General features: G+C 48.4%; 1 protein-coding gene across 1 annotated transcript; it reads right to left on the bottom strand.

Annotated features, from left to right (window-relative positions):
• Positions 1 to 3,443: 3,443 nt before the first annotated feature.
• LOC123992621 (A-kinase anchor protein 1, mitochondrial-like) lies at positions 3,444 to 27,464 on the bottom strand. Its single transcript, XM_046293918.1, has 11 exons — positions 27,140 to 27,464; positions 8,481 to 10,210; positions 6,082 to 6,203; positions 5,813 to 5,939; positions 5,584 to 5,711; positions 5,202 to 5,379; positions 4,960 to 5,110; positions 4,590 to 4,657; positions 4,319 to 4,392; positions 4,153 to 4,218; positions 3,444 to 3,896 (listed from the first exon to the last, which is right to left on the bottom strand). The coding sequence occupies exons 2-11, from the start codon at positions 10,183 to 10,185 to the stop codon at positions 3,834 to 3,836; spliced, it is 2,682 nt and encodes an 893-aa protein (XP_046149874.1). The 5' UTR covers positions 10,186 to 10,210; positions 27,140 to 27,464; the 3' UTR covers positions 3,444 to 3,833.

Below are 27,464 nucleotides of genomic sequence, written 5' to 3' on the forward strand. Positions count from 1 at the left end.
AAGTTAAGGGACTGAAAAGTTCATACAATATGGCTCCTGCCCCACACCAGCTTTGGACTATAAACTTATCTAGCCTTGACAAGTGCCTTGAATTTGTAGTAAGTTAGTAGCTAGATGCCTTACTTGCTATGGTTCCACAAAACATGAACAGTTTTTAAGGTAGTGGAGATACAGTACTTACATTGGACTAACTAATAACTGACATTTAAACACCTTGGAAGTAAGTATTTGTAATGTGGTTTACATGCCAATGCTGTCAGTTTTAATAGTAATGCAGGAAAACAGTCAAGCGAAACTGTTAGGTAAGATCCATACTGTATCCTGTTCCTAATGTCAACTCTGCCACAACAAGACCAAGCAGAGGGACGGAAGCTGCCTTATTAGCAGAGCAATCAAATTCAAGTGTGTGGTATGATTAGCAGACGGGACACATTCAAACGCAACGATTTGATTTAAAAAAAGCATTGTGAGGCAACGAGCCAGGACAGAGAGCTCCAAATCTAGAAGCACAGTAATAATGTCTCCTACACCTAAAAACAGATAAGCCAGATGGGGTAGAGCGGAAGCTTACAGCCTAGGCTGGCGGTGAGTCCTGCCTCTGTGCCTCAGTAGGGACGACAACACTGATCAGGAAACATGATCAAAAATACATTCAAAAATGTATTTGGTTCAATAAATGACAATGCAATTAATCATATGGAAAACCCAACAAGGCCAAAGCACAGCTACAGTATAAAGCTTTGAGAAAAGCTACAGTGCATTCAGAAAGTATTCAAACCCCTGGACTTTTTCCACATTTTGTAACAGGCTTATTCTAAAATTGATTTAATAGTTTTTTTCACTCTCAATCTACATACAATACCCCCATAATGTCAAAGCAAAAACAAGTTGACATTTTTAGCAAATTTATATAAAATAAAAAAAACTTAAATATCAAATGTACATAAGTATTCTGACCTTATACTCAGTACTTTCTTGAAGCACCTTTGGCAACAATTACAGCCTCGAGTCTTCTTGGGTATAACGCTACAAGACTGGCACTCCTGTATTTGGGGATTTTCTCACATTCTTCTCTGTAGATCCTCTCAAGCTGTCAGGTTGGATGGGGAGCGTCGCTGCACAGCTATTTTCAGGTCTCTCCAGAGATGTTTGATCGGCTTCAAGTCTGGGCTCTGGCTGGACCACCCATGGACATTCAGAGACTTGTCCCGAAGCCACTCCTGTATCGTCTTGGCTGTGTGCTTAGGATTGTTGTCCTGTTAGAAGTTGAACCTTCACCCCAGTCTGAGCGCTCTGGAGCAGGTTTTCATCAAGGATCTCTCTCTGTACTTTGCTCCGTTCATCTTTCCCTTCGATCCTGACTAGTCTCCCAGTCTCTGAAAAACATCCCCACAGCATGATGCTGCCACCAATATGCTTCACCGTAGGGATGGTGCCAGGTTTCCTCCAGACGTGACTCTTGGCTTTCAGGCCAGAGTTCAATCTTGGTTCCATCAGAACTGAGCAACATGTTTTTTAATGTCACCTCCTTGACCAAGGGGCCCTTCTCCGATTGCTCAGTTTGGCTAGACAGCCAGCTCTAGGAAGAGTCTTGGTGTTTCCAAACTTCTTCCATTTAAGAATGATGGAGGCCACTGGGTTCTTGGGGACCTTCAATGCTGCAGAAATGTTTTGGTACCCTTCTCCAGATCTGTGCTTCAACACACTCCTGTCTCAAAGCTCTACGGACAATTCCTTCAACCTCATGGCTTTGTTTTTGCTCTGACATGCACTGTCAACCTTATATAGACAGGTTTGTGCCTTTCCAAAAGATGTCTAATCAATTGAATTTACCACAGGTGGACTCCAATCAAGTTCTAGAAACATCTCAAGGAAGATCAATGGAAACAAGATGCATCCGAGCTCAATTTCGAGTCATAGCAGAGTCTGAATACTTACTTTAAAAAATAGATTTGTCTTACATTTTTAATACATTTGCAAAAAAAAATGTCATAATGGGTTATTGTGTGAAGATTGATGAGGGGAAAAAAAATCTATGTAATACATTTTAGAACAGGGCTGTAACGTAACAAAATGTGGAAAAATTCAAGGGGTCTGAATACTTCCCAAATGCACTATTACAATAATATCTGCAGTGTGGGAGACTGATTCTCATGGCTCACTTTCTCTGTACTTTCATACACTGCTGAGTGAAGAGGACTGGTACCTTCAAGGACCTCATTTCTCACCGTGCAAAGGGGCTAAAAACCCATTCCAGCCAGCTGGGTTGGATCCATTTAACTACTTTTAAGTATGGAAACTGCAACACAAATGTAAATGTTTAATAATGTTTCGGGGTCAGTATGTAGGAGGAAAAGCACAGTGAAGACCATTAGAGGGACGCAGACCTAGGTAGGTTAACATGCATATTAGAACAGACAGATTTTTTATATGAGCACTGGGCCTATCCCGACTGAGCAAGGCTAAATTACTCCAACTCAAAGCCGTTCTGTAAGAGTTCCAGGTCAGGTATCCCAGGCCTGTCTGTGGTCGTAGTGTTTCCACACACACCAATACTACCGCACGGTGGTGTCCACTCTCTTGAAGTCCTTAGACAGCTGCACCAAGAGTTACGCCAGGCCCCTGGAGTCAGTCGAGGGAAAAAGAGTGGAGCTGGTGCACCCCTACCCTTCCACTCAGCCCCATGTCATGTCCCAGACTCAACAGCTCCAGATAACAGTAGTGGATCTGAAATGTAGTGGTGGGGGTGCCAGCTGTGATGCCAGTCAGGATGATGGAAAAACACTGAAGGCAACCTCCGATTGCATGGTGACACCCCGGGCCACATAGATGGAGAGAAAGGAGGGGTCAGCTTGGTCTGCATGCAGGTCAGTTGGAGATCCCAGAAAAGGAAGCGCGTTTTGTTTCTCCATAAGGCCACAGTGTAGTACAGACTGGAGAGGCCAGGGCAGATGAGCAGGCCTTTACACGACTCCTGAGACCCTGGTTCTGCACCTTCTCCCTGTCAGTCACCCAGGTCAGCGACAGGACTCAACCCCCACCCCGTCTGGTTCCTTGACTGTGGCGAGCACCAACAAAGCTGAGATCCACGTTTTTTTTGGTCTCCACGGACAGTCTTAGTCACAACCGTGAATTCAGACACCATTCTTACCCCCAGGCCTCTATGTCCACAGCTGTCATGATTGGACCGAACGACAAGACACAGCCACCCAGCACATGAAATGGAGACCGTGGCTACTGCACTACATACAATAATCTAGAAACCTCACATTTAGCCCAATCTTCACAGCCCAATTCCTTCGATGTCACAATATAATTGTAAATATGTAGTTACAGCTGACTGAGGTTAGTTCTCCATTGACAGTGTTTTCTATTGAGTTTTTACATCCACAGCATGAGAATCCACAGGCAAAGTTGGAGTGAAAAGTCAGATAGGAACAAAAAAAATCAGATCGACCTTTATTTAGTTACAATATAGATTTCTTTTAAAAATGTACAAGTACTTTACTTTCCTTCAAGTTCTTTTGGTGTATGGGGGAGTAGAGGAGTTGGCTTATTCTAACGAAATACTTCGTTGTCTTTTCAGCATTCAACCATTTTGAATTTATTTTTGAAATGTGGTGTAAAAACCCAACAATCAAAAACAAAACAAACAAAAAGTATTCCCAAATCCAGTGGTTGTGTTCCTCCATCGAAGTGTTATGGGGTGTATCTGGAGGGCTGGTAGGGCCAGACTCCAGAGATTAGGTGAGAAGAAGGGGTCTAGGAGGGGTGTGGTGGAGCTGATAAGGGGTTGAGGGGTAGTGGGCGGGGGGGGGGTCAGGCAGCAAGGTTCAAAAGCTGTCAACCCAGGTACCCAATGCTCGCTCTGCCAGTGTGCGGTTCACTGATAGCAGCTGGAGGGAAGCGGAGAACAAGATGGAGAAAGATAGATTCATCAGATTAGTGTCAAATTAGTGTCAAATATCATCATTGATACCGACAGAGTCGTTAACCAGCCATTGGAACGTTTCTCTGAAATGTCTAGGTTTGTTAAATACAGAAGTATATGAACCATTACACCAAAGACTACTCACGTCACCACATTTACATTATTCTATTGTAGTATCTCAAACATGTTCATGACAAATCCCATTATCAATGTGAACGTACCTCTTCTCCAACCATATTCCACATCTGGACCAATGGGAGACCAGTGTTGTTGTCGTAGTTTGTGACCTGGGAGACAGGAAACAGCCGGGTTAGCAACAAATGACCTTCTGTGGTGCGTGCAGTGCCTTCATTAGCCTCACAGTGATGGAGGCTGTATTTTTGGTACCTGTGCAAGCAGTGCTACCCCTCTCGTCATCTCCTCCAGTGCAGAGGTGGCCTCTGTTGAAAAGCTCTTCTCTCCTGTGGATGGATGCATATATAAATGTGTTAACGCAATTGACAACAGTAGATTTGACGACTTCCCACAGACAGGATGACTTTGGAACAGTTTGACATTCAATTGGATTTGTTTCTTGATTTTGGAAATTGTCCTTGAGAATAAGACATCGAAATTGTAAAGTGATACCATGTCAAATAGCTAAATAAAATGACATTACCTGGAAGGGGGGCAATGTTGTCCAGTAATACTTCTGCACCTTGGAACGGTAATGTTACGAAGTCCGACCTGAACATAAGGATTTCACATTAGAGCAGTCAGTGTGCAGAATGGCCCGCCATCTCTGCTTACATAACATTCTGTTCCCTATATGATACACAACTCTTTTTGACCAGAGGGGGGCACACAAATACCTAGCAGGACTGTGGTCTATTTTATGTATATTTTTATGTCTATTTAGGAAAGAAATGAAGGAAAATGTAATGAAAACAGCTTTGAAAGTATGGAAAGATGCTATTTCTTCTGAATTTCAGTTCTGAAAACTTTCTCTGAATAGACTTGAAATAAAATTGTGTCTGAGGGGGGCTCACCTTATTTGTCGCAGTGTGTCAATCTTCACTCTGTCATAGCCGCCATAGTCCACATATCGGATCTCAACCTCGTTGGTGTCTTTGTAGAAAGAGATGACCTGGGCTCTCCACCAGGCTCCCTCTACCGCCGGCGCCGCACAGATCACCCCCACTGAGACAGAGAGAGGGAGAGCATCGAGTCTGGATCACACATCCCCGTTCAAAAACAGAGTCACACATGTCCCTCCTTGGGGGTCTCTTACCCTCAGCAGGCGAGGGCAGGGTGGGTGTCTCTGGCTGGGAGTAACACAGGAACATCTGCTGGTCCAGGCTGCGCAGGGCGTGGTACGTAGGGTGTGTGTGCTGCTGGACGAAGAGGTGACCCGCCGACACAATGTTCACTACGATCACCTCTACGGTCACACCGCTGGGGAGAAGAAGCTGGGAGAGGAAACAGAGAATTTAACAACTTTCAAAGGGGAAGCCATTAGGTGAGACATCTCATTATTTTAGTTAAATCATTTTCTTTGACAAGTCAATATCAATTTGGGGGGACCTTAACTGTCGTGCAAATAAAGCATGTTTGAACAGATTTGAGAGACAGGAAGAGAGACACCATCCAGGCTCTCTAGGTACCATCCTTACCCAGGTGGTCATGGGCAGCGAGGGCAGCGTGAGTGGCAGAGGTGGGGGGGCATAGAGGTTGGTCAGGTCCAAATCCTTAAACTTCTTCCCGATCAGGGACAAGGCTTGGTCCACCTGCTGCTGGGAGCCTAGAAGGGACACACATTAAAACAAACAGAATTCTACCACCAGTTCACTAACCGAGTCACTCCTGCTCCTTCTGACAGTACAGCATTATACTAAACCTCACCCTCTATGTGGCAGATCTGGAACTCTTGAGTGTAAGGGAGGGTGGAGATGTAGATCTTTGCACCAGAGCTTTGCTTCAGGAAGCTCACGTATCGCCCCTGTTTCCCAATTAACCGACCCACCAGATGCTGAGAGAGAGAGAGAGAGAGAGAGAACAAAGACAGTAGTACACATTTCAAAGAGATATTGGGTTAGAATCTATGTGAATTCCTATGAAAACTAGTCAATAAATCAAGTCTCGGTGTGTGGGACGGGATGGAGCAGGCTCACCTTTGGCACCTCAATCTCCCAAACGATGAGTTCAGAGCCCAGAGCCATGGCAGGGCTGCCACTGTCCCTAGCTCCCATGGTGCAGCCGCTGTCCACCGAGTCCATGCTGTTCACATCCGAGCCTGGACACACACACAGTTCTGAGTCAGACAGGTATTTTATTCGCCTCACAATTGCCCACCCAGACAAGACAGGTGTCTCTCACATAAACATGTACCATATAAACACACATGACTCGCCTGGATAACCTGAAGGTCCAGAGGATCCTCATAAAATACCAAAAACACCAAAACTTGTGAGTGTGCATATGTTTAAGACATTCACCAGATCACCCATACGCCATTGAACTGCTACGCAAACTAATCACACAGTGCATAAGACCACTAACATTCATCTAAAGTCCACCCATACGTGCACACACCACCATGGCATGTCTGATCACTGCTGCTCTGACAAACCAAAAACACAATGACACGAGAGTTCACCTTCTGTGTGACTGTGACCTCTAATCTTTTCAAGAACACCCAGCTTTAGGTGTGACTCATGTTTGTGACACAGCCACAGTCCCTATAGGCCCAGGGCGGTATCTAGTAGAAACACAGCCACAGTCCCTATAGGCCCAGGGCGGCATCTAGTAGAAACACAGCCACAGTCCCTATAGGCCCAGGGCGGCATCTAGTAGAAACACAGCCACAGTCCCTATAGGCCCAGGGCAGCATCTAGTAGAAACACAGCCACAGTCCCTATAGGCCCAGGGCGGCATCTAGTAGAAACACAGCCACAGTCCCTATAGGCCCAGGGCGGCATCTAGTAGAAACACAGCCACAGTCCCTATAGGCCCAGGGTGGCATCTAGTAGAAACACAGCCAGTCCCTATAGGCCCAGGGTGGTATCTAGTAGAAACACAGCCACAGTCCCTATAGGCCCAGGGCGGCATCTAGTAGAAACACAGCCACAGTCCCTATAGGCCCAGGGCGGCATCTAGTAGAAACACAGCCACAGTCCCTATAGGCCCAGGGCGGCATCTAGTAGAAACACAGCCACAGTCCCTATAGGCCCAGGGCGGCATCTAGTAGAAACACAGCCACAGTCCCTATAGGCCCAGGGCGGCATCTAGTAGAAACACAGCCACAGTCCCTATAGGCCCAGGGCGGCATCTAGTAGAAACACAGCCACAGTCCCTATAGGCCCAGGGCGGCATCTAGTAGAAACACAGCCACAGTCCCTATAGGCCCAGGGCGGCATCTAGTAGAAACACAGCCACAGTCCCTATAGGCCCAGGGCGGCATCTAGTAGAAACACAGCCACAGTCCCTATAGGCCCAGGGCGGCATCTAGTAGAAACACAGCCACAGTCCCTATAGGCCCAGGGCGGCATCTAGTAGAAACACAGCCACAGTCCCTATAGGCCCAGGGCGGCATCTAGTAGAAACACAGCCACAGTCCCTATAGGCCCAGGGCGGCATCTAGTAGAAACACAGCCACAGTCCCTATAGGCCCAGGGCGGCATCTAGTAGAAACACAGCCACAGTCCCTATAGGCCCAGGGCGGCATCTAGTAGAAACACAGCCACAGTCCCTATAGGCCCAGGGCGGCATCTAGTAGAAACACAGCCACAGTCCCTATAGGCCCAGGGCGGCATCTAGTAGAAACACAGCCACAGTCCCTATAGGCCCAGGGCGGCATCTAGTAGAAACACAGCCACAGTCCCTATAGGCCCAGGGCGGCATCTAGTAGAACAGTATCCAAGGACAAACTTCATCCAAAAGTGGTAACTAGCCAGCAAAGAAGATTAAGTTGAGAATATTATCCCCCCAATTATAATGATTATTTAAAGCATTTCATAGATTTCCAAAATAGGAGATACGCTGAACTGTGTGCTTTTCTTTGCTGGTGGCAGACTAGCTTGTTTGGCCCACTCCGGTCATGTACTCCTCCAGCTACTTTTTGGAGATCACATACGTTGGAATTGGAAAGCTGCATCACAGAAGAGAGTTAACCCTCCCCTTCACACACTCTTGCCAACTTCTGAATAGAATAATTTTACCAGATCTAAGACCAAAGCCGGTGACATTCCAAATGATTAACACTTAGTTTGTGCTACATTTCTCTCAGCTTTTTAATGTTGGTAGATGTAATCTAATGTTGAACAAAGGATTCTGTGCTGACACAGAAGGCTTCCTTCTTCTTCCCTCAGCTTGCCCCTCTGTCTGGAGAAACTGTAAATAATGATGGAAATCAAAAGACCTCATTACCACGTAGGGGAGACTACGACAGACAAGTGTCCATGAGCCTCAATCATGCTCTGTCTGGGTATTTGAGCAGCTAAGGGGAGCCATGTGCACATCAGTGCTGTGCCATGAGCTTGACCCCACTACAGGGTGTGGTGTGTGCTCCTACCTCCAGACTGATCGGTCTCAGTCTCACTCATCCCATGAGAACCGTTCCTCAGGCCCATGCCGTTGAGCCTCTTCACTTGGCCAACAGCACCCAGCACATGGCCTGGTAGGGCTGCCATGACCTCTGCCTCGGTCACTACCTCTTCTGAGGCTTGGGGCAGACCACCCTCCCCCTCAGACATCCCTGACACCTGGATCAGATCCTCCTGGTTCTCCCTGCTCTGCTGGTCCTCACTGCTGACCCCATCCTCAGAGTGGCACGTACTGCAGGCTGAGTCCTCTGCCACCATCACCCCCCCATCTCCCTTCAGTTTGTCCAGGTTGCTAGGCACGCCCCTCACTTCTTGCCTCCCCTCCTGAGAGGATGCTGTTGCCCAGGGGTTACTCAGTGCGTTCGCTGTCCCCATGTGCTCCCATGCAGGGGTAGGCCGGCAACCATTGGGGATCCCTTCTTTCTGCTGCTCTCTCCACTCTGTCTCAGAGTGGCTTATTGGGGAGGGCCCTTCCTCCATGTTCCTTGTGAGTGGCTCTTGCTCAGAGCATGGCCTCCCATTGGCCAGTGGGGTGCTTCTGAAGCTGTGCTCGGTGGTGGATTGGCCGAGCCAGGTCTCTGGACAGGAGGTAACACTGAGGACCTCCTGGGTGGCTGCAGAGATGACCTCAGTGATCAGACCTGCTGCCAGGTACTCCAGCTCCTCAGTGCTGCCAGGTGCCCCGTTCTCATTCTGGGGGCCTTGGGCTGGGGAGGCCGGAGTACTGGTGACGACGGCATGGTAGGAGCCCTGCGATGATATGGGGGTCTCTGGGAAGAGGGGTTCATGTATGACTACTTTCAGGGCCCGGGCCGGCATCTCAGCTGAGATGACAGACGAGGAGGGCAGCTCATCTTTGGTACTGCTGGAGGGGACCGGAAGCGAATCTTTAGCCACTAGCTCCACCAGCAGGTTCTGTGTGAAGGCCACTGCTGCCTCATGGGCTGCTGCCACCTCTCCCTCTGGATCAGGCCTCTCTGCATTCGTCAGGTCTGCTGCTGTGGAGGAACTAGTCGTGGCGTGGGCCGTCTGGGAGAGTACAAGTGCTTCTGATGCTGTGGAGATGGCCTCCTTCACTGGAGCAGGGACCTGCTCGGTAACCGTTGACTTCACCGGCACTGTAACCAAGGCAATGGTGGCTGGCGGGCTCTGCACAGCGGCCCAGTGTTCTCCCGGGGGGCCCGAGCTCCCCTCCCTAGTCTGTGTTGGTAAAGGAGAGGTTGCGGGAGAACTGCTCCTGGGTGTCTGTCGGCAGCTATCTACACCAGGGTCTGTGACTGCGCTGGCTCTGTCTGGATGGTGGGAGGCCTTCTCTGTAGGTGAACAGGATGTACTCTGTACCTCTACTGCCTCGGCCTTAATGGCTGGGATGTGAATCTGTGCTACGACATCCTGTTCTGTTGACCGTTGCTCGTTGGCCTTGGATGGTCTCACTCTGCTGCTGGTTGTGGGGGTAGTGGCTGTCCTGCAGGGGGACACGGTCCCTTTCTCTACCAGGCCGTTGCTGCCCTCACTGAGAGCCGGGGACATCAGCAGGCCCATGGCCGCTGCCCCCTCTTCGCTGTCGTGGTTGGTGATTCGCTCTTTCTTGCGTGAGATGTACCACCACCAGCCTATAAGCGCCAGCACTCCAGGCAGCGTGTACGGGACAATAGACCGGAACCTCAGTGGCATCTCCTCAGGACCCTAGCAACTACACCTGTATGTGGAGGGAGGGAGGGAGGGAGAGAGAAAGGCAGATGTTAGCTTATTGGAGGGAGGGAGGGAGGGAGGGAGGGAGGGAGGGAGGGAGGGAGGGAGGGAGGGAGGGAGGGAGGGAGGGAGGGAGGGAGGGAGAAAGGCAGATGTTAACTTATTGGAGGGAGGGAGAGAGAAAGGCAGATGTTAGCTTATTGGAGGGAGGGAGAGAGAAAGGCAGATGTTAGCTTATTGGAGGGAGAGAGAAAGGCAGATGTTAGCTTATTGGAGGGAGAGAGAAAGGCAGATGTTAGCTTATTGGAGGGAGGGAGGGAGAGAGAAAGGCAGATGTTAGCTTATTGGAGGGAGGGAGAGGAGGGAGAGAGAAGAGGCAGATGTTAGCTTATTGGAGGGAGGGAGGGAGGGAGGGAGAGAGAAAGGCAGATGTTAGCTTATTGGAGGGAGGGAGGGAGGGAGAGAGAAAGGCAGATGTTAGCTTATTGGAGGGAGGGAGGGAGGGAGAGAGAAAGGCAGATGTTAGCTTATTGGAGGGAGGGAGGGAGGGAGAGAGAAAGGCAGATGTTAGCTTATTGGAGGGAGGGAGGGAGGGAGAGAGAAAGGCAGATGTTAGCTTATTGGAGGGAGGGAGGGAGGGAGAGAAAAGGCAGATGTTAGCTTATTGGAGGGAGGGAGGGAGGGAGAGAGAAAGGCAGATGTTAGCTTATTGGAGGGAGGGAGGGAGAAAGGCAGATGTTAGCTTATTGGAGGGAGGGAAGGAGAAAGGCAGATGTTAGCTTATTGGAGGGAGGGAAGGAGAAAGGCAGATGTTAGCTTATTGGAGGGAGGGAAGGAGAAAGGCAGATGTTAGCTTATTGGAGGGAGGGAGGGAGGGAGAAAGGCAGATGTTAGCTTATTGGAGGGAGGGAGGGAGAAAGGCAGATGTTAGCTTATTGGAGGGAGGGAGGGAGGGAGAAAGGCAGATGTTAGCTTATTGGAGGGAGGGAGGGAGGGAGAAAGGCAGATGTTAGCTTATTGGAGGGAGGGAGGGAGGGAGAAAGGCAGATGTTAGCTTATTGGAGGGAGGGAGGGAGAAAGGCAGATGTTAGCTTATTGGAGGGAGGGAGGGAGGGAGGGAGAAAGGCAGATGTTAGCTTATTGGAGGGAGGGAGGGAGAGAGAAAGGCAGATGTTAGCTTATTGGAGGGAGGGAGGGAGGGAGAAAGGCAGATGTTAGCTTATTGGAGGGAGGGAGGGAGGGAGGGAGGGAGAAAGGCAGATGTTAGCTTATTGGAGGGAGGGAGGGAGGGAGATGTTAGCTTATTGGAGGGAGGGAGAGAGGGAGGGAGATGTTAGCTTATTGGAGGGAGGGAGAGAGAAAGGCAGATGTTAGCTTATTGGAGGGAGGGAGAGAGAAAGGCAGATGTTAGCTTATTGGAGGGAGGGAGAGAGAAAGGCAGATGTTAGCTTATTGGAGGGAGGGAGAGAGAAAGGCAGATGTTAGCTTATTGGAGGGAGGGAGGGAGAGAGAAAGGCAGATGTTAGCTTATTGGAGGGAGGGAGGGAGGGAGAGAGAAAGGCAGATGTTAGCTTATTGGAGGGAGGGAGGGAGGGAGAGAGAAAGGCAGATGTTAGCTTATTGGAGGGAGGGAGGGAGAGAGAAAGGCAGATGTTAGCTTATTGGAGGGAGGGAGAAAGGCAGATGTTAGCTTATTGGAGGGAGGGAGAGAGGGAGAAAGGCAGATGTTAGCTTATTGGAGGGAGAGAGGGAGAAAGGCAGATGTTAGCTTATTGGAGGGAGGGAGGGAGAAAGGCAGATGTTAGCTTATTGGAGGGAGGGAGGGAGAAAGGCAGATGTTAGCTTATTGGAGGGAGGGAGGGAGGGAGAAAGGCAGATGTTAGCTTATTGGAGGGAGGGAGGGAGAGAGAAAGGCAGATGTTAGCTTATTGGAGGGAGGGAGGGAGGGAGAAAGGCAGATGTTAGCTTATTGGAGGGAGGGAGGGAGGGAGAAAGGCAGATGTTAGCTTATTGGAGGGAGGGAGGGAGGGAGATGTTAGCTTATTGGAGGGAGGGAGAGAGGGAGGGAGATGTTAGCTTATTGGAGGGAGGGAGAGAGAAAGGCAGATGTTAGCTTATTGGAGGGAGAGAGAAAGGCAGATGTTAGCTTATTGGAGGGAGGGAGAGAGAAAGGCAGATGTTAGCTTATTGGAGGGAGGGAGGGAGAAAGGCAGATGTTAGCTTATTGGAGGGAGGGAGAGAAAAAGGCAGATGTTAGCTTATTGGAGGGAGAGAGAAAGGCAGATGTTAGCTTATTGGAGGGAGAGAGAAAGGCAGATGTTAGCTTATTGGAGGGAGAGAGAAAGGCAGATGTTAGCTTATTGGAGGGAGAGAGAAAGGCAGATGTTAGCTTATTGGAGGGAGAGAGAAAGGCAGATGTTAGCTTATTGGAGGGAGAGAGAAAGGCAGATGTTAGCTTATTGGAGGGAGAGAGAAAGGCAGATGTTAGCTTATTGGAGGGAGAGAGAAAGGCAGATGTTAGCTTATTGGAGGGAGAGAGAAAGGCAGATGTTAGCTTATTGGAGGGAGAGAGAAAGGCAGATGTTAGCTTATTGGAGGGAGAGAGAAAGGCAGGTGTTAGCTTATTGGAGGGAGAGAGAAAGGCAGATGTTAGCTTATTGGAGGGAGAGAGAAAGGCAGATGTTAGCTTATTGGAGGGAGAGAGAAAGGCAGATGTTAGCTTATTGGAGGGAGGGAGAGAGAGAGAAAGGCAGATGTTAGCTTATTGGAGGGAGGGAGGGAGGGAGGGAGAAAGGCAGATGTTAGCTTATTGGAGGGAGAGAGAAAGGCAGATGTTAGCTTATTGGAGGGAGGGAGAAAGGCAGATGTTAGCTTATTGGAGGGAGGGAGAGAGAGAGAAAGGCAGATGTTAGCTTATTGGAGGGAGGGAGGGAGGGAGGGAGGGAGGGAGGGAGGGAGGGAGGGAGGGAGGGAGAGAGAGAGAAAGGCAGATGTTAGCTTATTGGAGGGAGGGAGGGAGGCAGATGTTAGCTTATTGGAGGGAGGGAGGGAGGGGAGGGAGGGAGATGTTAGCTTATTGGAGGGAGGGAGGGAGAGAGAAAGGCAGATGTTAGCTTATTGGAGGGAGGGAGGGAGGGAGGGAGGGAGGGAGGGAGGGAGGGAGGGAGGGAGGGAGGGAGGGAGGGAGGGAGGGAGGCAGATGTTAGCTTATTGGAGGGAGGGAGAAAGGCAGATGTTAGCTTGAGGGAGGGAGGGAGAGAGGCAGATGTTAGCTTATTGGAGGGAGGGAGGGAGGGAGGGAGGGAGGGAGAAAGGCAGATGTTAGCTTATTGGAGGGAGGGAGGGAGAGAGAAAGGCAGATGTTAGCTTATTGGAGGGAGGGAGGGAGAGAGAAAGGCAGATGTTAGCTTATTGGAGGGAGAGAGAAAGGCAGATGTTAGCTTATTGGAGGGAGAGAGAAAGGCAGATGTTAGCTTATTGGAGGGAGGGAGGGAGGGCGGGAGAAAGGCAGATGTTAGCTTATTGGAGGGAGGGAGGGAGAGAGAAAGGCAGATGTTAGCTTATTGGAGGGAGGGAGAAAGGCAGATGTTAGCTTATTGGAGGGAGAGAGAAAGGCAGATGTTAGCTTATTGGAGGGAGAGAGAAAGGCAGATGTTAGCTTATTGGAGGGAGAGAGAAAGGCAGATGTTAGCTTATTGGAGGGAGAGAGAAAGGCAGATGTTAGCTTATTGGAGGGAGGGAGGGAGGGAGAAAGGCAGATGTTAGCTTATTGGAGGGAGGGAGGGAGGGAGAAAGGCAGATGTTAGCTTATTGGAGGGAGGGAGGGAGGGAGAAAGGCAGATGTTAGCTTATTGGAGGGAGGGAGGGAGGGAGAAAGGCAGATGTTAGCTTATTGGAGGGAGGGAGGGAGAAAGGCAGATGTTAGCTTATTGGAGGGAGGGAGGGAGGGAGGGAGGGAGGGAGGGAGAAAGGCAGATGTTAGCTTATTGGAGGGAGGGAGGGAGGGAGAAAGGCAGATGTTAGCTTATTGGAGGGAGAGAGAAAGGCAGATGTTAGCTTATTGGAGGGAGGGAGAAAGGCAGATGTTAGCTTATTGGAGGGAGGGAGAGAGAGAGAAAGGCAGATGTTAGCTTATTGGAGGGAGGGAGAAAGGCAGATGTTAGCTTATTGGAGGGAGGGAGAGAGAGAGAAAGGCAGATGTTAGCTTATTGGAGGGAGGGAGGGAGGGAGAGAGAAAGGCAGATGTTAGCTTATTGGAGGGAGGGAGGGAGGGAGAGAGAAAGGCAGATGTTAGCTTATTGGAGGGAGGGAGGGAGAAAGGCAGATGTTAGCTTATTGGAGGGAGGGAGAGAGAAAGGCAGATGTTAGCTTATTGGAGGGAGGGAGGGAGGGAGAGAGAAAGGCAGATGTTAGCTTATTGGAGGGAGGGAGGGAGGGAGAGAGAAAGGCAGATGTTAGCTTATTGGAGGGAGGGAGGGAGGGAGAGAGAAAGGCAGATGTTAGCTTATTGGAGGGAGGGAGGGAGGGAGAGAGAAAGGCAGATGTTAGCTTATTGGAGGGAGGGAGGGAGAAAGGCAGATGTTAGCTTATTGGAGGGAGGGAAGGAGAAAGGCAGATGTTAGCTTATTGGAGGGAGGGAAGGAGAAAGGCAGATGTTAGCTTATTGGAGGGAGGGAAGGAGAAAGGCAGATGTTAGCTTATTGGAGGGAGGGAGGGAGGGAGAAAGGCAGATGTTAGCTTATTGGAGGGAGGGAGGGAGAAAGGCAGATGTTAGCTTATTGGAGGGAGGGAGGGAGGGAGAAAGGCAGATGTTAGCTTATTGGAGGGAGGGAGGGAGGGAGAAAGGCAGATGTTAGCTTATTGGAGGGAGGGAGGGAGGGAGAAAGGCAGATGTTAGCTTATTGGAGGGAGGGAGGGAGAAAGGCAGATGTTAGCTTATTGGAGGGAGGGAGGGAGGGAGGGAGAAAGGCAGATGTTAGCTTATTGGAGGGAGGGAGGGAGAGAGAAAGGCAGATGTTAGCTTATTGGAGGGAGGGAGGGAGGGAGAAAGGCAGATGTTAGCTTATTGGAGGGAGGGAGGGAGGGAGGGAGGGAGAAAGGCAGATGTTAGCTTATTGGAGGGAGGGAGGGAGGGAGATGTTAGCTTATTGGAGGGAGGGAGAGAGGGAGGGAGATGTTAGCTTATTGGAGGGAGGGAGAGAGAAAGGCAGATGTTAGCTTATTGGAGGGAGGGAGAGAGAAAGGCAGATGTTAGCTTATTGGAGGGAGGGAGAGAGAAAGGCAGATGTTAGCTTATTGGAGGGAGGGAGAGAGAAAGGCAGATGTTAGCTTATTGGAGGGAGGGAGGGAGAGAGAAAGGCAGATGTTAGCTTATTGGAGGGAGGGAGGGAGGGAGAGAGAAAGGCAGATGTTAGCTTATTGGAGGGAGGGAGGGAGGGAGAGAGAAAGGCAGATGTTAGCTTATTGGAGGGAGGGAGGGAGAGAGAAAGGCAGATGTTAGCTTATTGGAGGGAGGGAGAAAGGCAGATGTTAGCTTATTGGAGGGAGGGAGAGAGGGAGAAAGGCAGATGTTAGCTTATTGGAGGGAGAGAGGGAGAAAGGCAGATGTTAGCTTATTGGAGGGAGGGAGGGAGAAAGGCAGATGTTAGCTTATTGGAGGGAGGGAGGGAGAAAGGCAGATGTTAGCTTATTGGAGGGAGGGAGGGAGGGAGAAAGGCAGATGTTAGCTTATTGGAGGGAGGGAGGGAGAGAGAAAGGCAGATGTTAGCTTATTGGAGGGAGGGAGGGAGGGAGGGAGAAAGGCAGATGTTAGCTTATTGGAGGGAGGGAGGGAGGGAGAAAGGCAGATGTTAGCTTATTGGAGGGAGGGAGGGAGGGAGATGTTAGCTTATTGGAGGGAGGGAGAGAGGGAGGGAGATGTTAGCTTATTGGAGGGAGGGAGAGAGAAAGGCAGATGTTAGCTTATTGGAGGGAGAGAGAAAGGCAGATGTTAGCTTATTGGAGGGAGGGAGAGAGAAAGGCAGATGTTAGCTTATTGGAGGGAGGGAGGGAGAAAGGCAGATGTTAGCTTATTGGAGGGAGGGAGAGAAAAAGGCAGATGTTAGCTTATTGGAGGGAGAGAGAAAGGCAGATGTTAGCTTATTGGAGGGAGAGAGAAAGGCAGATGTTAGCTTATTGGAGGGAGAGAGAAAGGCAGATGTTAGCTTATTGGAGGGAGAGAGAAAGGCAGATGTTAGCTTATTGGAGGGAGAGAGAAAGGCAGATGTTAGCTTATTGGAGGGAGAGAGAAAGGCAGATGTTAGCTTATTGGAGGGAGAGAGAAAGGCAGATGTTAGCTTATTGGAGGGAGAGAGAAAGGCAGATGTTAGCTTATTGGAGGGAGAGAGAAAGGCAGATGTTAGCTTATTGGAGGGAGAGAGAAAGGCAGATGTTAGCTTATTGGAGGGAGAGAGAAAGGCAGGTGTTAGCTTATTGGAGGGAGAGAGAAAGGCAGATGTTAGCTTATTGGAGGGAGAGAGAAAGGCAGATGTTAGCTTATTGAGGGAGAGAGAAAGGCAGATGTTAGCTTATTGGAGGGAGGGAGAGAGAGAGAAAGGCAGATGTTAGCTTATTGGAGGGAGGGAGGGAGGGAGGGAGAAAGGCAGATGTTAGCTTATTGGAGGGAGAGAGAAAGGCAGATGTTAGCTTATTGGAGGGAGGGAGAAAGGCAGATGTTAGCTTATTGGAGGGAGGGAGAGAGAGAGAAAGGCAGATGTTAGCTTATTGGAGGGAGGGAGGGAGGGAGGGAGGGAGGGAGGGAGAGAGAGAGAAAGGCAGATGTTAGCTTATTGGAGGGAGGGAGGGAGGCAGATGTTAGCTTATTGGAGGGAGGGAGGGAGGGGAGGGAGGGAGATGTTAGCTTATTGGAGGGAGGGAGGGAGAGAGAAAGGCAGATGTTAGCTTATTGGAGGGAGGGAGGGAGGGAGGGAGGGAGGGAGGGAGGGAGGGAGGGAGAAAGGCAGATGTTAGCTTATTGGAGGGAGGGAGAAAGGCAGATGTTAGCTTGAGGGAGGGAGGGAGAGAGGCAGATGTTAGCTTATTGGAGGGAGGGAGGGAGGGAGGGAGGGAGAAAGGCAGATGTTAGCTTATTGGAGGGAGGGAGGGAGAGAGAAAGGCAGATGTTAGCTTATTGGAGGGAGGGAGGGAGAGAGAAAGGCAGATGTTAGCTTATTGGAGGGAGAGAGAAAGGCAGATGTTAGCTTATTGGAGGGAGAGAGAAAGGCAGATGTTAGCTTATTGGAGGGAGGGAGGGAGGGCGGGAGAAAGGCAGATGTTAGCTTATTGGAGGGAGGGAGGGAGAGAGAAAGGCAGATGTTAGCTTATTGGAGGGAGGGAGAAAGGCAGATGTTAGCTTATTGGAGGGAGAGAGAAAGGCAGATGTTAGCTTATTGGAGGGAGAGAGAAAGGCAGATGTTAGCTTATTGGAGGGAGAGAGAAAGGCAGATGTTAGCTTATTGGAGGGAGAGAGAAAGGCAGATGTTAGCTTATTGGAGGGAGGGAGGGAGGGAGAAAGGCAGATGTTAGCTTATTGGAGGGAGGGAGGGAGGGAGAAAGGCAGATGTTAGCTTATTGGAGGGAGGGAGGGAGGGAGAAAGGCAGATGTTAGCTTATTGGAGGGAGGGAGGGAGGGAGAAAGGCAGATGTTAGCTTATTGGAGGGAGGGAGGGAGAAAGGCAGATGTTAGCTTATTGGAGGGAGGGAGGGAGGGAGGGAGGGAGGGAGGGAGGGAGGGAGAAAGGCAGATGTTAGCTTATTGGAGGGAGGGAGGGAGGGAGAAAGGCAGATGTTAGCTTATTGGAGGGAGAGAGAAAGGCAGATGTTAGCTTATTGGAGGGAGGGAGAAAGGCAGATGTTAGCTTATTGGAGGGAGGGAGAGAGAGAGAAAGGCAGATGTTAGCTTATTGGAGGGAGGGAGAAAGGCAGATGTTAGCTTATTGGAGGGAGGGAGAGAGAGAGAAAGGCAGATGTTAGCTTATTGGAGGGAGGGAGAAAGGCAGATGTTAGCTTATTGGAGGGAGGGAGGGAGAGAGAAAGGCAGATGTTAGCTTATTGGAGGGAGGGAGAAAGGCAGATGTTAGCTTATTGGAGGGAGGGAGGGAGAGAGAAAGGCAGATGTTAGCTTATTGGAGGGAGATATGTGCATCTTTCAGGTTCACTCATTTTGAGGTTGGGACTATAATGTCAAATAGGATATTAAGTTAAGACAAACTGCCTAACATTTTGAATAGCCTAAGGATCTTGTTTGACACATAGTCCCCAAAATATAGGCCCTGCGAGTTGCACATCTCTGGGTATTATGATAAAGACTATAGCAGGTACACTACAGCACTGTAGTGTGTACATGTGTAATCACCCCTACAGCAACTAGAAGGGTGTGCGAGTGGCAAATCGATTCAAAATGGATCAGCCCTGTTCACACAGCTCTGACAATAAGTAAGGCACTGGGAGAACAACATGTGATGATCATAAGGAAACTGTCCTATGACAGCTAAAAATAATGGACAAAAAGGCTAAGGAAATAAATAGTTTAGAAACTATCATGGTTGTTAACAGGTGCGAGCAGAGCTTCAAAGAAACGACAGTAATGAAATCTGATGAGGCGTCACTCCTGAGAATAGGCCGAGACTAACAAATGACACAGTGAAGTAGTGAAGTCATTCATGCAAATATCTTACACACCACACCCACTTGATGAGCTACACAATGCTTTTGAATACATACAACACTGACACAGAACTATTGTCAACAGCTCCCGGTGAACAAAGTCGCAGCGGCCTAAACATAATATACTCCTTTTGACTGATGACATGAATGAACATACACATTCCTGTAAAAGCCCGATACCAGACATTGGCCACGGTTTTCTATTGCCTCATTGAGAAACGTTCAAAACAGAGACATTCCCATTCCTGTGGCTTGAAGTAATATTTGTTTCTACTTCTGAACTAAACAAAGCTGCAACAAAAATACCTAGTTCCTAGCAGGAGAAGCAGCTGTGCCACCATCAGGGCTAATGTTTAACCTCCCTGTACCTACTGGGCATGCCCAGATGCTCCACTGCTGATTGGTCGAAGCACTCAATGTTAAAAAAGGATGTCCCTGCATGCCTTTCCTTAACAGACCCAGACTGGAGAAGGAATGCATCACAGGGGTGACTCTTCCCCCCCCCCCTCTTCCTTCTCCCAGCCTACTAGGGTGTGTGACGGCTGGGCTTCCACTGCCCCTTAGCAAGCACCAACACACACAGCAGGCACATACACAGGAGCCAGGTCAACATGAACCTGGACTTTAAACTCTATGGCACGGAAGGTGCAGAACACACTGTGAACCTGGAACTGACAGAGCCAGTCTGACCTTTCATGTACCCTGTACAGGTAGGGTACATGAAAGCTCACATTCACAGAGCGGCTGTATGCGAGGAGAAGCTAATCACTGCAGTTTTAACCATAGTTCAGTACCTTCATACCCCACAACTGAGGAGGACTTTACTTTCCAATGAGCAGAAACTTGTCCCATTGATATTAGCCATTTGCTTAGATATTGGTTTGAAAATGAGGACCTTCCAGGCCCATTTGTATGAGTCCATTACATATTTAACCTGTTCAAGGGACAACAGCACACAGCAGAGGGCAGCAGAAACACACTAATGACTTCCTAGAAACTTCCACACCTGACAATACGGAAGGCGTGAGAACCTCAACAAGCCTCTTGTTTTACAGAGCTTATGCACCTATAAGAGGCTCTGAGATGAATGACATGGGATTAGGAGAGGTGAATTGTGGGCTGCCCTAACACTGACCCAAGTAAAGGTATTGATGTGCAGGGGAAAAACAGGTAGGCTTCAAATGCCTCCAGATAAACCAAGATTGGGTCATTTTCAGTAGGGTAGATTTCAAAAACAAGGGTTTCTTATTTGACATGTTCACCAATGAAGCGTTTACACAGGCAGTCCATTTCTGATCATTTCCCAACTAATAGGTCTTTTGACCAATCTCACAGGATATTTTTCAGATCTGATCAGTCAAAAGACCAATTAGTGGGACAAATATTTTGGGCTGTGTGTCAATGCAGCCTTAGCACCTTCACATTTCAAAACATGTTCGCCCTATTCGCCATGAGCCAGTAGTTTAACAAAACAGAGCATCAGTGGCATGTTCCGCAGTGAATGGCAAGGTGCATGGACCTGGTTAGTAAATTATACATCACTTGCTGTCCATTTCAAGTGTCCATAAGCAAATTAAATTATGTAGCCTAATCTTATATGATTACCATATATCCAAACTATTGTAGTATGCTCCTTTGGCTAACTAAAAACCTTGTGTAGGTTGAAAAACACAGTGCCATCATCAGTCCTCTTTCACATTTGTAACAAATGTACGCATTCTAAAAACCTTATACAACATCTAAACCAGCAGACTGGAGACGGGATATAGTAGGGCAGTGATGTGCAGTACCAGACTGGAGAAGGGATATAGTAGGGCAGTGATGTGCAGTAGCACACTGGAGAAGGGATATAGTAGGGCAGTGATGTGCAGTAGCACACTGGAGAAGGGATATAGTAGGGCAGTGATGTGCAGTAGCACACTGGAGAAGGGATATAGTAGGGCAGTGATGTGCAGTAGCACACTGGAGAAGGGATATAGTAGGGCAGTGATGTGCAGTAGCACACTGGAGAAGGGATTTGGTAGGGATATGTACAGTAGCAGACTGGAGATGGGATATAGTAGGGCAGTGATGTGCAGTAGCAGACTGGAGAAGGGATATAGTAGGGCAGTGATGTGCAGTACCAGACTGGAGACGGGATATAGTAGGGCAGTGATGTGCAGTAGCAGACTGGAGACGGGATATAGTAGGGCAGTGATGTGCAGTACCAGACTGGAGACGGGATATAGTAGGGCAGTGATGTGCAGTAGCAGACTGGAGACGGGATATAGTAGGGCAGTGATGTGCAGTAGCAGACTGGAGATGGGATATAGTAGGGCAGTGATGTGCAGTAGCAGACTGGAGACGGGATATAGTAGGGCAGTGATGTGCAGTAGCAGACTGGAGACGGGATATAGTAGGGCAGTGATGTGCAGTAGCAGACTGGAGATGGGATATAGTAGGGCAGTGATGTGCAGTACCAGACTGGAGACGGGATATAGTAGGGCAGTGATGTGCAGTACCAGACTGGAGACGGGATATAGTAGGGCAGTGATGTGCAGTACCAGACTGGAGAAGGGATATAGTAGGGCAGTGATGTGCAGTAGCACACTGGAGAAGGGATATAGTAGGGCAGTGATGTGCAGTAGCACACTGGAGAAGGGATATAGTAGGGCAGTGATGTGCAGTAGCACACTGGAGAAGGGATATAGTAGGGCAGTGATGTGCAGTAGCACACTGGAGAAGGGATATAGTAGGGCAGTGATGTGCAGTAGCAGACTGGAGACGGGATTTGGTAGGGATATGTACAGTAGCAGACTGGAGATGGGATATAGTAGGGCAGTGATGTGCAGTAGCAGACTGGAGACGGGATATAGTAGGGCAGTGATGTGCAGTACCAGACTGGAGAAGGGATATAGTAGGGCAGTGATGTGCAGTAGCACACTGGAGAAGGGATATAGTAGGGCAGTGATGTGCAGTAGCACACTGGAGAAGGGATATAGTAGGGCAGTGATGTGCAGTAGCACACTGGAGAAGGGATATAGTAGGGCAGTGATGTGCAGTAGCAGACTGGAGACGGGATTTGGTAGGGATATGTACAGTAGCAGACTGGAGATGGGATATAGTAGGGCAGTGATGTGCAGTAGCAGACTGGAGACGGGATATAGTAGGGCAGTGATGTGCAGTACCAGACTGGAGAAGGGATATAGTAGGGCAGTGATGTGCAGTAGCACACTGGAGAAGGGATATAGTAGGGCAGTGATGTGCAGTAGCACACTGGAGAAGGGATATAGTAGGGCAGTGATGTGCAGTAGCACACTGGAGAAGGGATATAGTAGGGATATGTACAGTAGCAGACTGGAGACGGGATTTGGTAGGGATATGTACAGTAGCAGACTGGAGATGGGATATAGTAGGGCAGTGATGTGCAGTAGCAGACTGGAGACGGGATATAGTAGGGATATGTGCAGTAGCAGACTGGAGACGGGATATTGTAGGGAGTGATGTGCAGTAGCAGACTGGAGACGGGATATAGTAGGGATATGTGCAGTAGCAGACTGGAGACGGGATATTGTAGGGCAGTGATGTGCAGTAGCAGACTGGAGAAGGGATATAGTAGGGCAGTGATGTGCAGTAGCAGACTGGATAAGGGATATAGTAGGGATATGTGCAGTGATGTGCAGTAGCAGACTGGAGACGGGATATAGTAGGGCAGTGATGTGCAGTAGCAGACTGGATATAGAAGGGCAGTGATATGCAGTAGCAGACTGGAGATGGGATATAGTAGGGCAGTGATGTGAAGTAGCAGACTGGAGACGGGATATAGTAGGGCAGTGATATGCAGTAGCAGACTGGAGACGGGATATAGTAGGGCAGTGATGTGCAGAAGCAGACTGGAGATGGGATATAGTAGGGCAGTGATGTGCAGTAGCAAACTGGAGAAAGGATATCGTAGGGCAGTGATGTGCAGTAGCAGACTGGAGATGGGATATAGTAGGGCAGTGATGTGCAGTAGCACACTGGAGACGGGATATAGTAGGGCAGTGATGTGCAGTAGCAGACTGGAGACGGGATATAGTAGGGCGTTGATGTGAAGTAGCAGACTGGAGACGGGATATAGTAGGGCAGTGATGTGCAGTAGCAGACTGGAGACAGGATATAGTAGGGCAGTGATGTGCAGTAGCAGACTGGAGACGGGATATAGTAGGGCAGTGATGTGCAGTAGCAGACTGGAGACGGGATATAGTAGGGCAGTGATGTGCAGTAGCAGACTGGAGACGGGATATAGTAGGGCAGTGATGTGCAGTAGCAGACTGGAGACGGGATATAGTAGGGCAGTGATGTGCAGTAGCAGACAGGAGATGGGATATAGTAGGTCAGTGATGTGCAGTAGCAGACTGGAGATGGGATATAGTAGGGCAGTGATGTGCAGTAGCACACTGGAGAAGGGATATAGTAGGGCAGTGATGTGCAGTAGCAGACTGGAGACGGGATAGTGTAGGTCAGTGATGTGCAGTAGCAGACTGGAGACGGGATATAGTAGGTCAGTGATGTGCAGTAGCAGACTGGAGAAGGGATATAGTAGGGATATGTGCAGTGATGTGCAGTAGCAGACTGGAGACGGGATATAGTAGGGCAGTGATGTGCAGTAGCAGACTGGAGACGGGATATAGTAGGTCAGTGATGTGCAGTAGCAGACTGGAGATGGGATATAGTAGGGCAGTGATGGAGAAGGGATATAGTAGGGCAGTGATGTGCAGTAGCAGACTGGAGACGGGATATAGTAGGTCAGTGATGTGCAGTAGCAGACTGGAGACGGGATATAGTAGGGCAGTGATGTGCAGTAGCAGACTGGAGACAGTATATAGTAGGGATATGTGCAGTGATGTGGGGGGAAGGAGTCACTGGGACTTCATGGTTGAAGGACAGGGATTAGAATGGGGTCAATCAGATCGCATTAGTCACACAGGGTAAGACTGGCAGGACCACCCCCCCCCCCTGTCCCAGAGCAGCCCCCACCACCACTATGACACCACCTGGCCCAGTTGTGGCTTCTTAAGCATCCCTATATAACCAGCTCACTGTAACATCTGCCCCCAGGGTAGACAAAAACAAACATGCCCCCTGTCATATATCCAGGCTGTAACACAACCGGCTGTGATTGGGAGTCCTATAGGGCCAAGCACAATTGGCCCAGCATAGTCCGGGGTTGGCCGGTGAAGGCAGTCATAGTCAATAAGAATTTGTTCTTAATTGACTAGCCTAGTTAAATAAAAGGTTACATTTAAAAATGTAAAAACTATGTGGCCTGCACAACACAACAGTTCTCTCAATAAAACTGGGTAGAAAAGCAGAAGAGTAAAGCTTTAGGAGTTTCACATTGATATGTACAGGATTTTCTGATCAAATGTTGGATGGAAGGTCTAATATCATAGAAATTAATGAACAGTGGCATTATATGAAATTAAGATGCATTTTAAGAATATTGTGCTGGAGAATATTATTTAACTGAATAGATTGCAAGACTCTTCATCACAACACCAACAGAGTTTATAACTTGAGCAACCATCAGATTGATAATGCAGAGCAGAGGAGCCCTATCCCTGGCAGTTGTGCATTTGAGGCTAGCCCCACACCAGGTTCCCCGTTCCTGCCTTGTCAAAACAATGTCTGGATTTATAATGACATTCAATGATTGCCCTCATCCTGAATAGCCAATTTAGTCTGCACCACTTAACTTCAAATTTACTGATTAATAACCACGACAACATTCTTCGTCTAATACTAACCAGCAACATGGTGGAAGATATCCAATGTGAATGAAACAGTAAACTGATCAAGGCTACGCCAGTTTTGCACAAGGCCAAATAGGGACATCTTGCAGAGTAAGGCTTTAGTAGAATACACACACCACACTAGACAATCCTACAATGTTTGATTAAGCAACGTGCTGGAACTAGTATCACTTTATATGCTGGACCTCTAGGCTGGTTCATTATAGATTCCTCTTGTTCTGCAGACTAGTTTAACAAGCGAGACCCTACGTGAAGGTCCATGACACCTTGCTAGCTAAAGACGCGCCCCAGACTTAAAAAAACTAATTTATCATCACCTGATTGACTTAACCAAAAGCACTTCTCCTCAGGTAGTACAGGTATCCTCATGACATGGCACTAGACATGGCCTTTCCTCTTTAGTTGTCTATTGATCCTCTAAAGTTGGTACAAGCAAGCTGGATGCTGATGACAGAGTGCACCCATCAGAGCAACTCCTTCAAGTTTGCAGTGTGTCTAAAAAAATATATATACTATTTTGCTCAAAACATATTTTGGGGTACATTTACATTACATTTAAGTCATTTAGCAGACGCTCTTATCCAGAGCGACTTACAAATTGGTGCATTCACCTTATGACATCCAGTGGAACAGTCACTTTACAATAGTGCATCTAAAACTTAAGGGGGGGTGAGAGGGATTACTTTATCCTATCCTAGGTATTCCTTAAAGAGGTGGGGTTTCAGGTGTCTCCGGAAGGTGGTGATTGACTCCGCTGTCCTGGCGTCGTGAGGGAGTTTGTTCCACCATTGGGGGACCAGGGCAGCGAACAGTACCATTATGCGTGTACATTACTGTATCTATACTGGATATTGTTTTTCAAAGGGCAAAGTTCAAAAGTCGCTAGTGTGCGTTAAAAAAAAATCCGTGTGTCATGAGTTGTACTTACATTCACCTTCGACAAGGTTAGAATAAACAATGCCCACTACACAAAGTTAGTCCAGTCGCATAATAAAAAGATGTGGTTACTATCTTTCTCTGCGCACACTCGCCATGTGTGCGTGTTTCACTCCACCGCCTGCCTAGGCATGCCTACTTACTGGAGACTCGAAAAAATCTAGCTGCGCTGCTGTACGACCTTGGAGGTAGATAAGGGAAGGGTCACTCGCTATTTGCTTTACATGTTACAAACCATACAATGCGCCGAGCACGAGCAGTGTATTACACAGCGATGCTGCATTGGGAATACGAGGCAACCTTGTAAAAGACCTACGATTATAATGCTTCTCCCCCAGTCGAGAGCTTTCTAGTCCTCAACTGTAAGCAATCCTACGAGGAGAATTAATCCCATAGCAGTGTACACAAATGTGATGGCGAATATCTACATTAGTTTCATTGTACACTGACTGCGTCCTATAAAACAGGGCCTCAATTAACGTTTCAAGGAATATTTGATGGTTGATTGAGCAGGCAATATTTGGGTCGACGTTAATGGGGCTTCAGAAATAGCCTACTACTTGACAACCTATAGCAAACACTTGTCATTCCAGAGCAGAGACTGGAAAAGTTGAGGCTCCCAGTGCTTGTGCAATAGCTGCATAAGGGCAGGTAATTTGCTAGCTATGACCTACACTGAGTGGAATAAAAGCATGGTAGGCCGCAACGCATGACGATTTGCAATGTATGAAGTTTACCGGGTTGCCCAACACTATTGTAATAATAAACACCAATTAAAACGAGTTAAATCACAAAGACTTTAAATGATTTAACCAAACACGATATATTCAAGATCTTGGCGAAACCGTGCATTTATGTGCCTAATTAATTGAAGCATTAGGCTACGGTTAGCCATTTTCGTTGAGTCTGAACTCTTGACACTTCATTCATAATGTTACTGTGAGGCACGCGGCACTGTTCCGCTACCGTAACATTTAAATTGTGTCCTGACAGTCGAGAGAGTAGATCGTGACCAAACGTCGCATATATTGTGCATTATGATATTGTGGTAGTCATGAAGGCTAGCCTGCCAATGCTAGGCTAACTCTGCAGCGTGGGCCTCGAAACCTTCACTTTAGCTTGCTAGCTGGACATCGTGGATAACCACCTTGTTTGTTAGCAATTAACATGATCCGTCCAAGCAAACTCATGGACACAAAATTGTGATTTATATGTCGAGTCCATTGTCCTTTTAGGACGCCGAGTAAACTACATAGTTCGATGTCTACGTGAAACATGTATTCAATGACAAGGGCTTCAGCCGCTGCACATTTCTAGAATGACGATACATTTGTAACCAATTTAGCGAAACGACGACTGTTCCATTTATTGGAATGAAACTTTGTAGTGCAAAATTGTAGCTAACTGGTGAAACAACTCGAGATTGTTACATTGATGCAACTAACCAAGCTACACATCAAACTGACATCTTCTGTGGGTCTCTGGCTGTCAATTTGACATTAGCAGCCCTGGACAATACTTACAGTATACAAGCGTCCTCCGCGCCGCCACGGTGAATTAAAGTAGTGTTATAAACGTACGTATTCCGGGCCCGACTAAATCCCAACGTGTGCCCCCCCTACACTGTCTCTTTCTCTATCCTCCCCACGTGTTGACCATCCAAGCACTAAACTCTAAAAACAGACCTAACAGCTGATCAAACCTCGCGATAATGATGCAAAAGGGCGATGACGGTAGTCTCGTGGGGTCATGCAGATGAAGTGAAGTTTTATTGTGACTAAGGACACAATTATCTCTGAGTAGTTCTTTAACTAAATATCCTTTCACATGAAACTGACTTCCTGGCTG

Source organism: Oncorhynchus gorbuscha, linkage group LG13, assembly GCF_021184085.1.
Source record: "Oncorhynchus gorbuscha isolate QuinsamMale2020 ecotype Even-year linkage group LG13, OgorEven_v1.0, whole genome shotgun sequence".
Classification (NCBI taxonomy): Eukaryota; Metazoa; Chordata; class Actinopteri; order Salmoniformes; family Salmonidae; genus Oncorhynchus; species Oncorhynchus gorbuscha.

What these genes read in the sequence shown, in the direction of transcription:
- LOC123992621 (XM_046293918.1), bottom strand. Translation starts at nt 10,185, where the DNA reads ATGCCACTGAGGTTCCGGTCTATTGTCCCGTACACGCTGCCTGGAGTG. An exon ending in CCAGATCTGCCACATAGAGG is followed by an intron (nt 5,712 to 5,812) that starts GTGAGGTTTAGT and finishes TGTCCCTTCTAG; the next exon opens with GCTCCCAGCAGCAGGTGGAC. An exon ending in CGCTGCCCATGACCACCTGG is followed by an intron (nt 5,380 to 5,583) that starts GTAAGGATGGTA and finishes TTCCTCTCCCAG; the next exon opens with CTTCTTCTCCCCAGCGGTGT.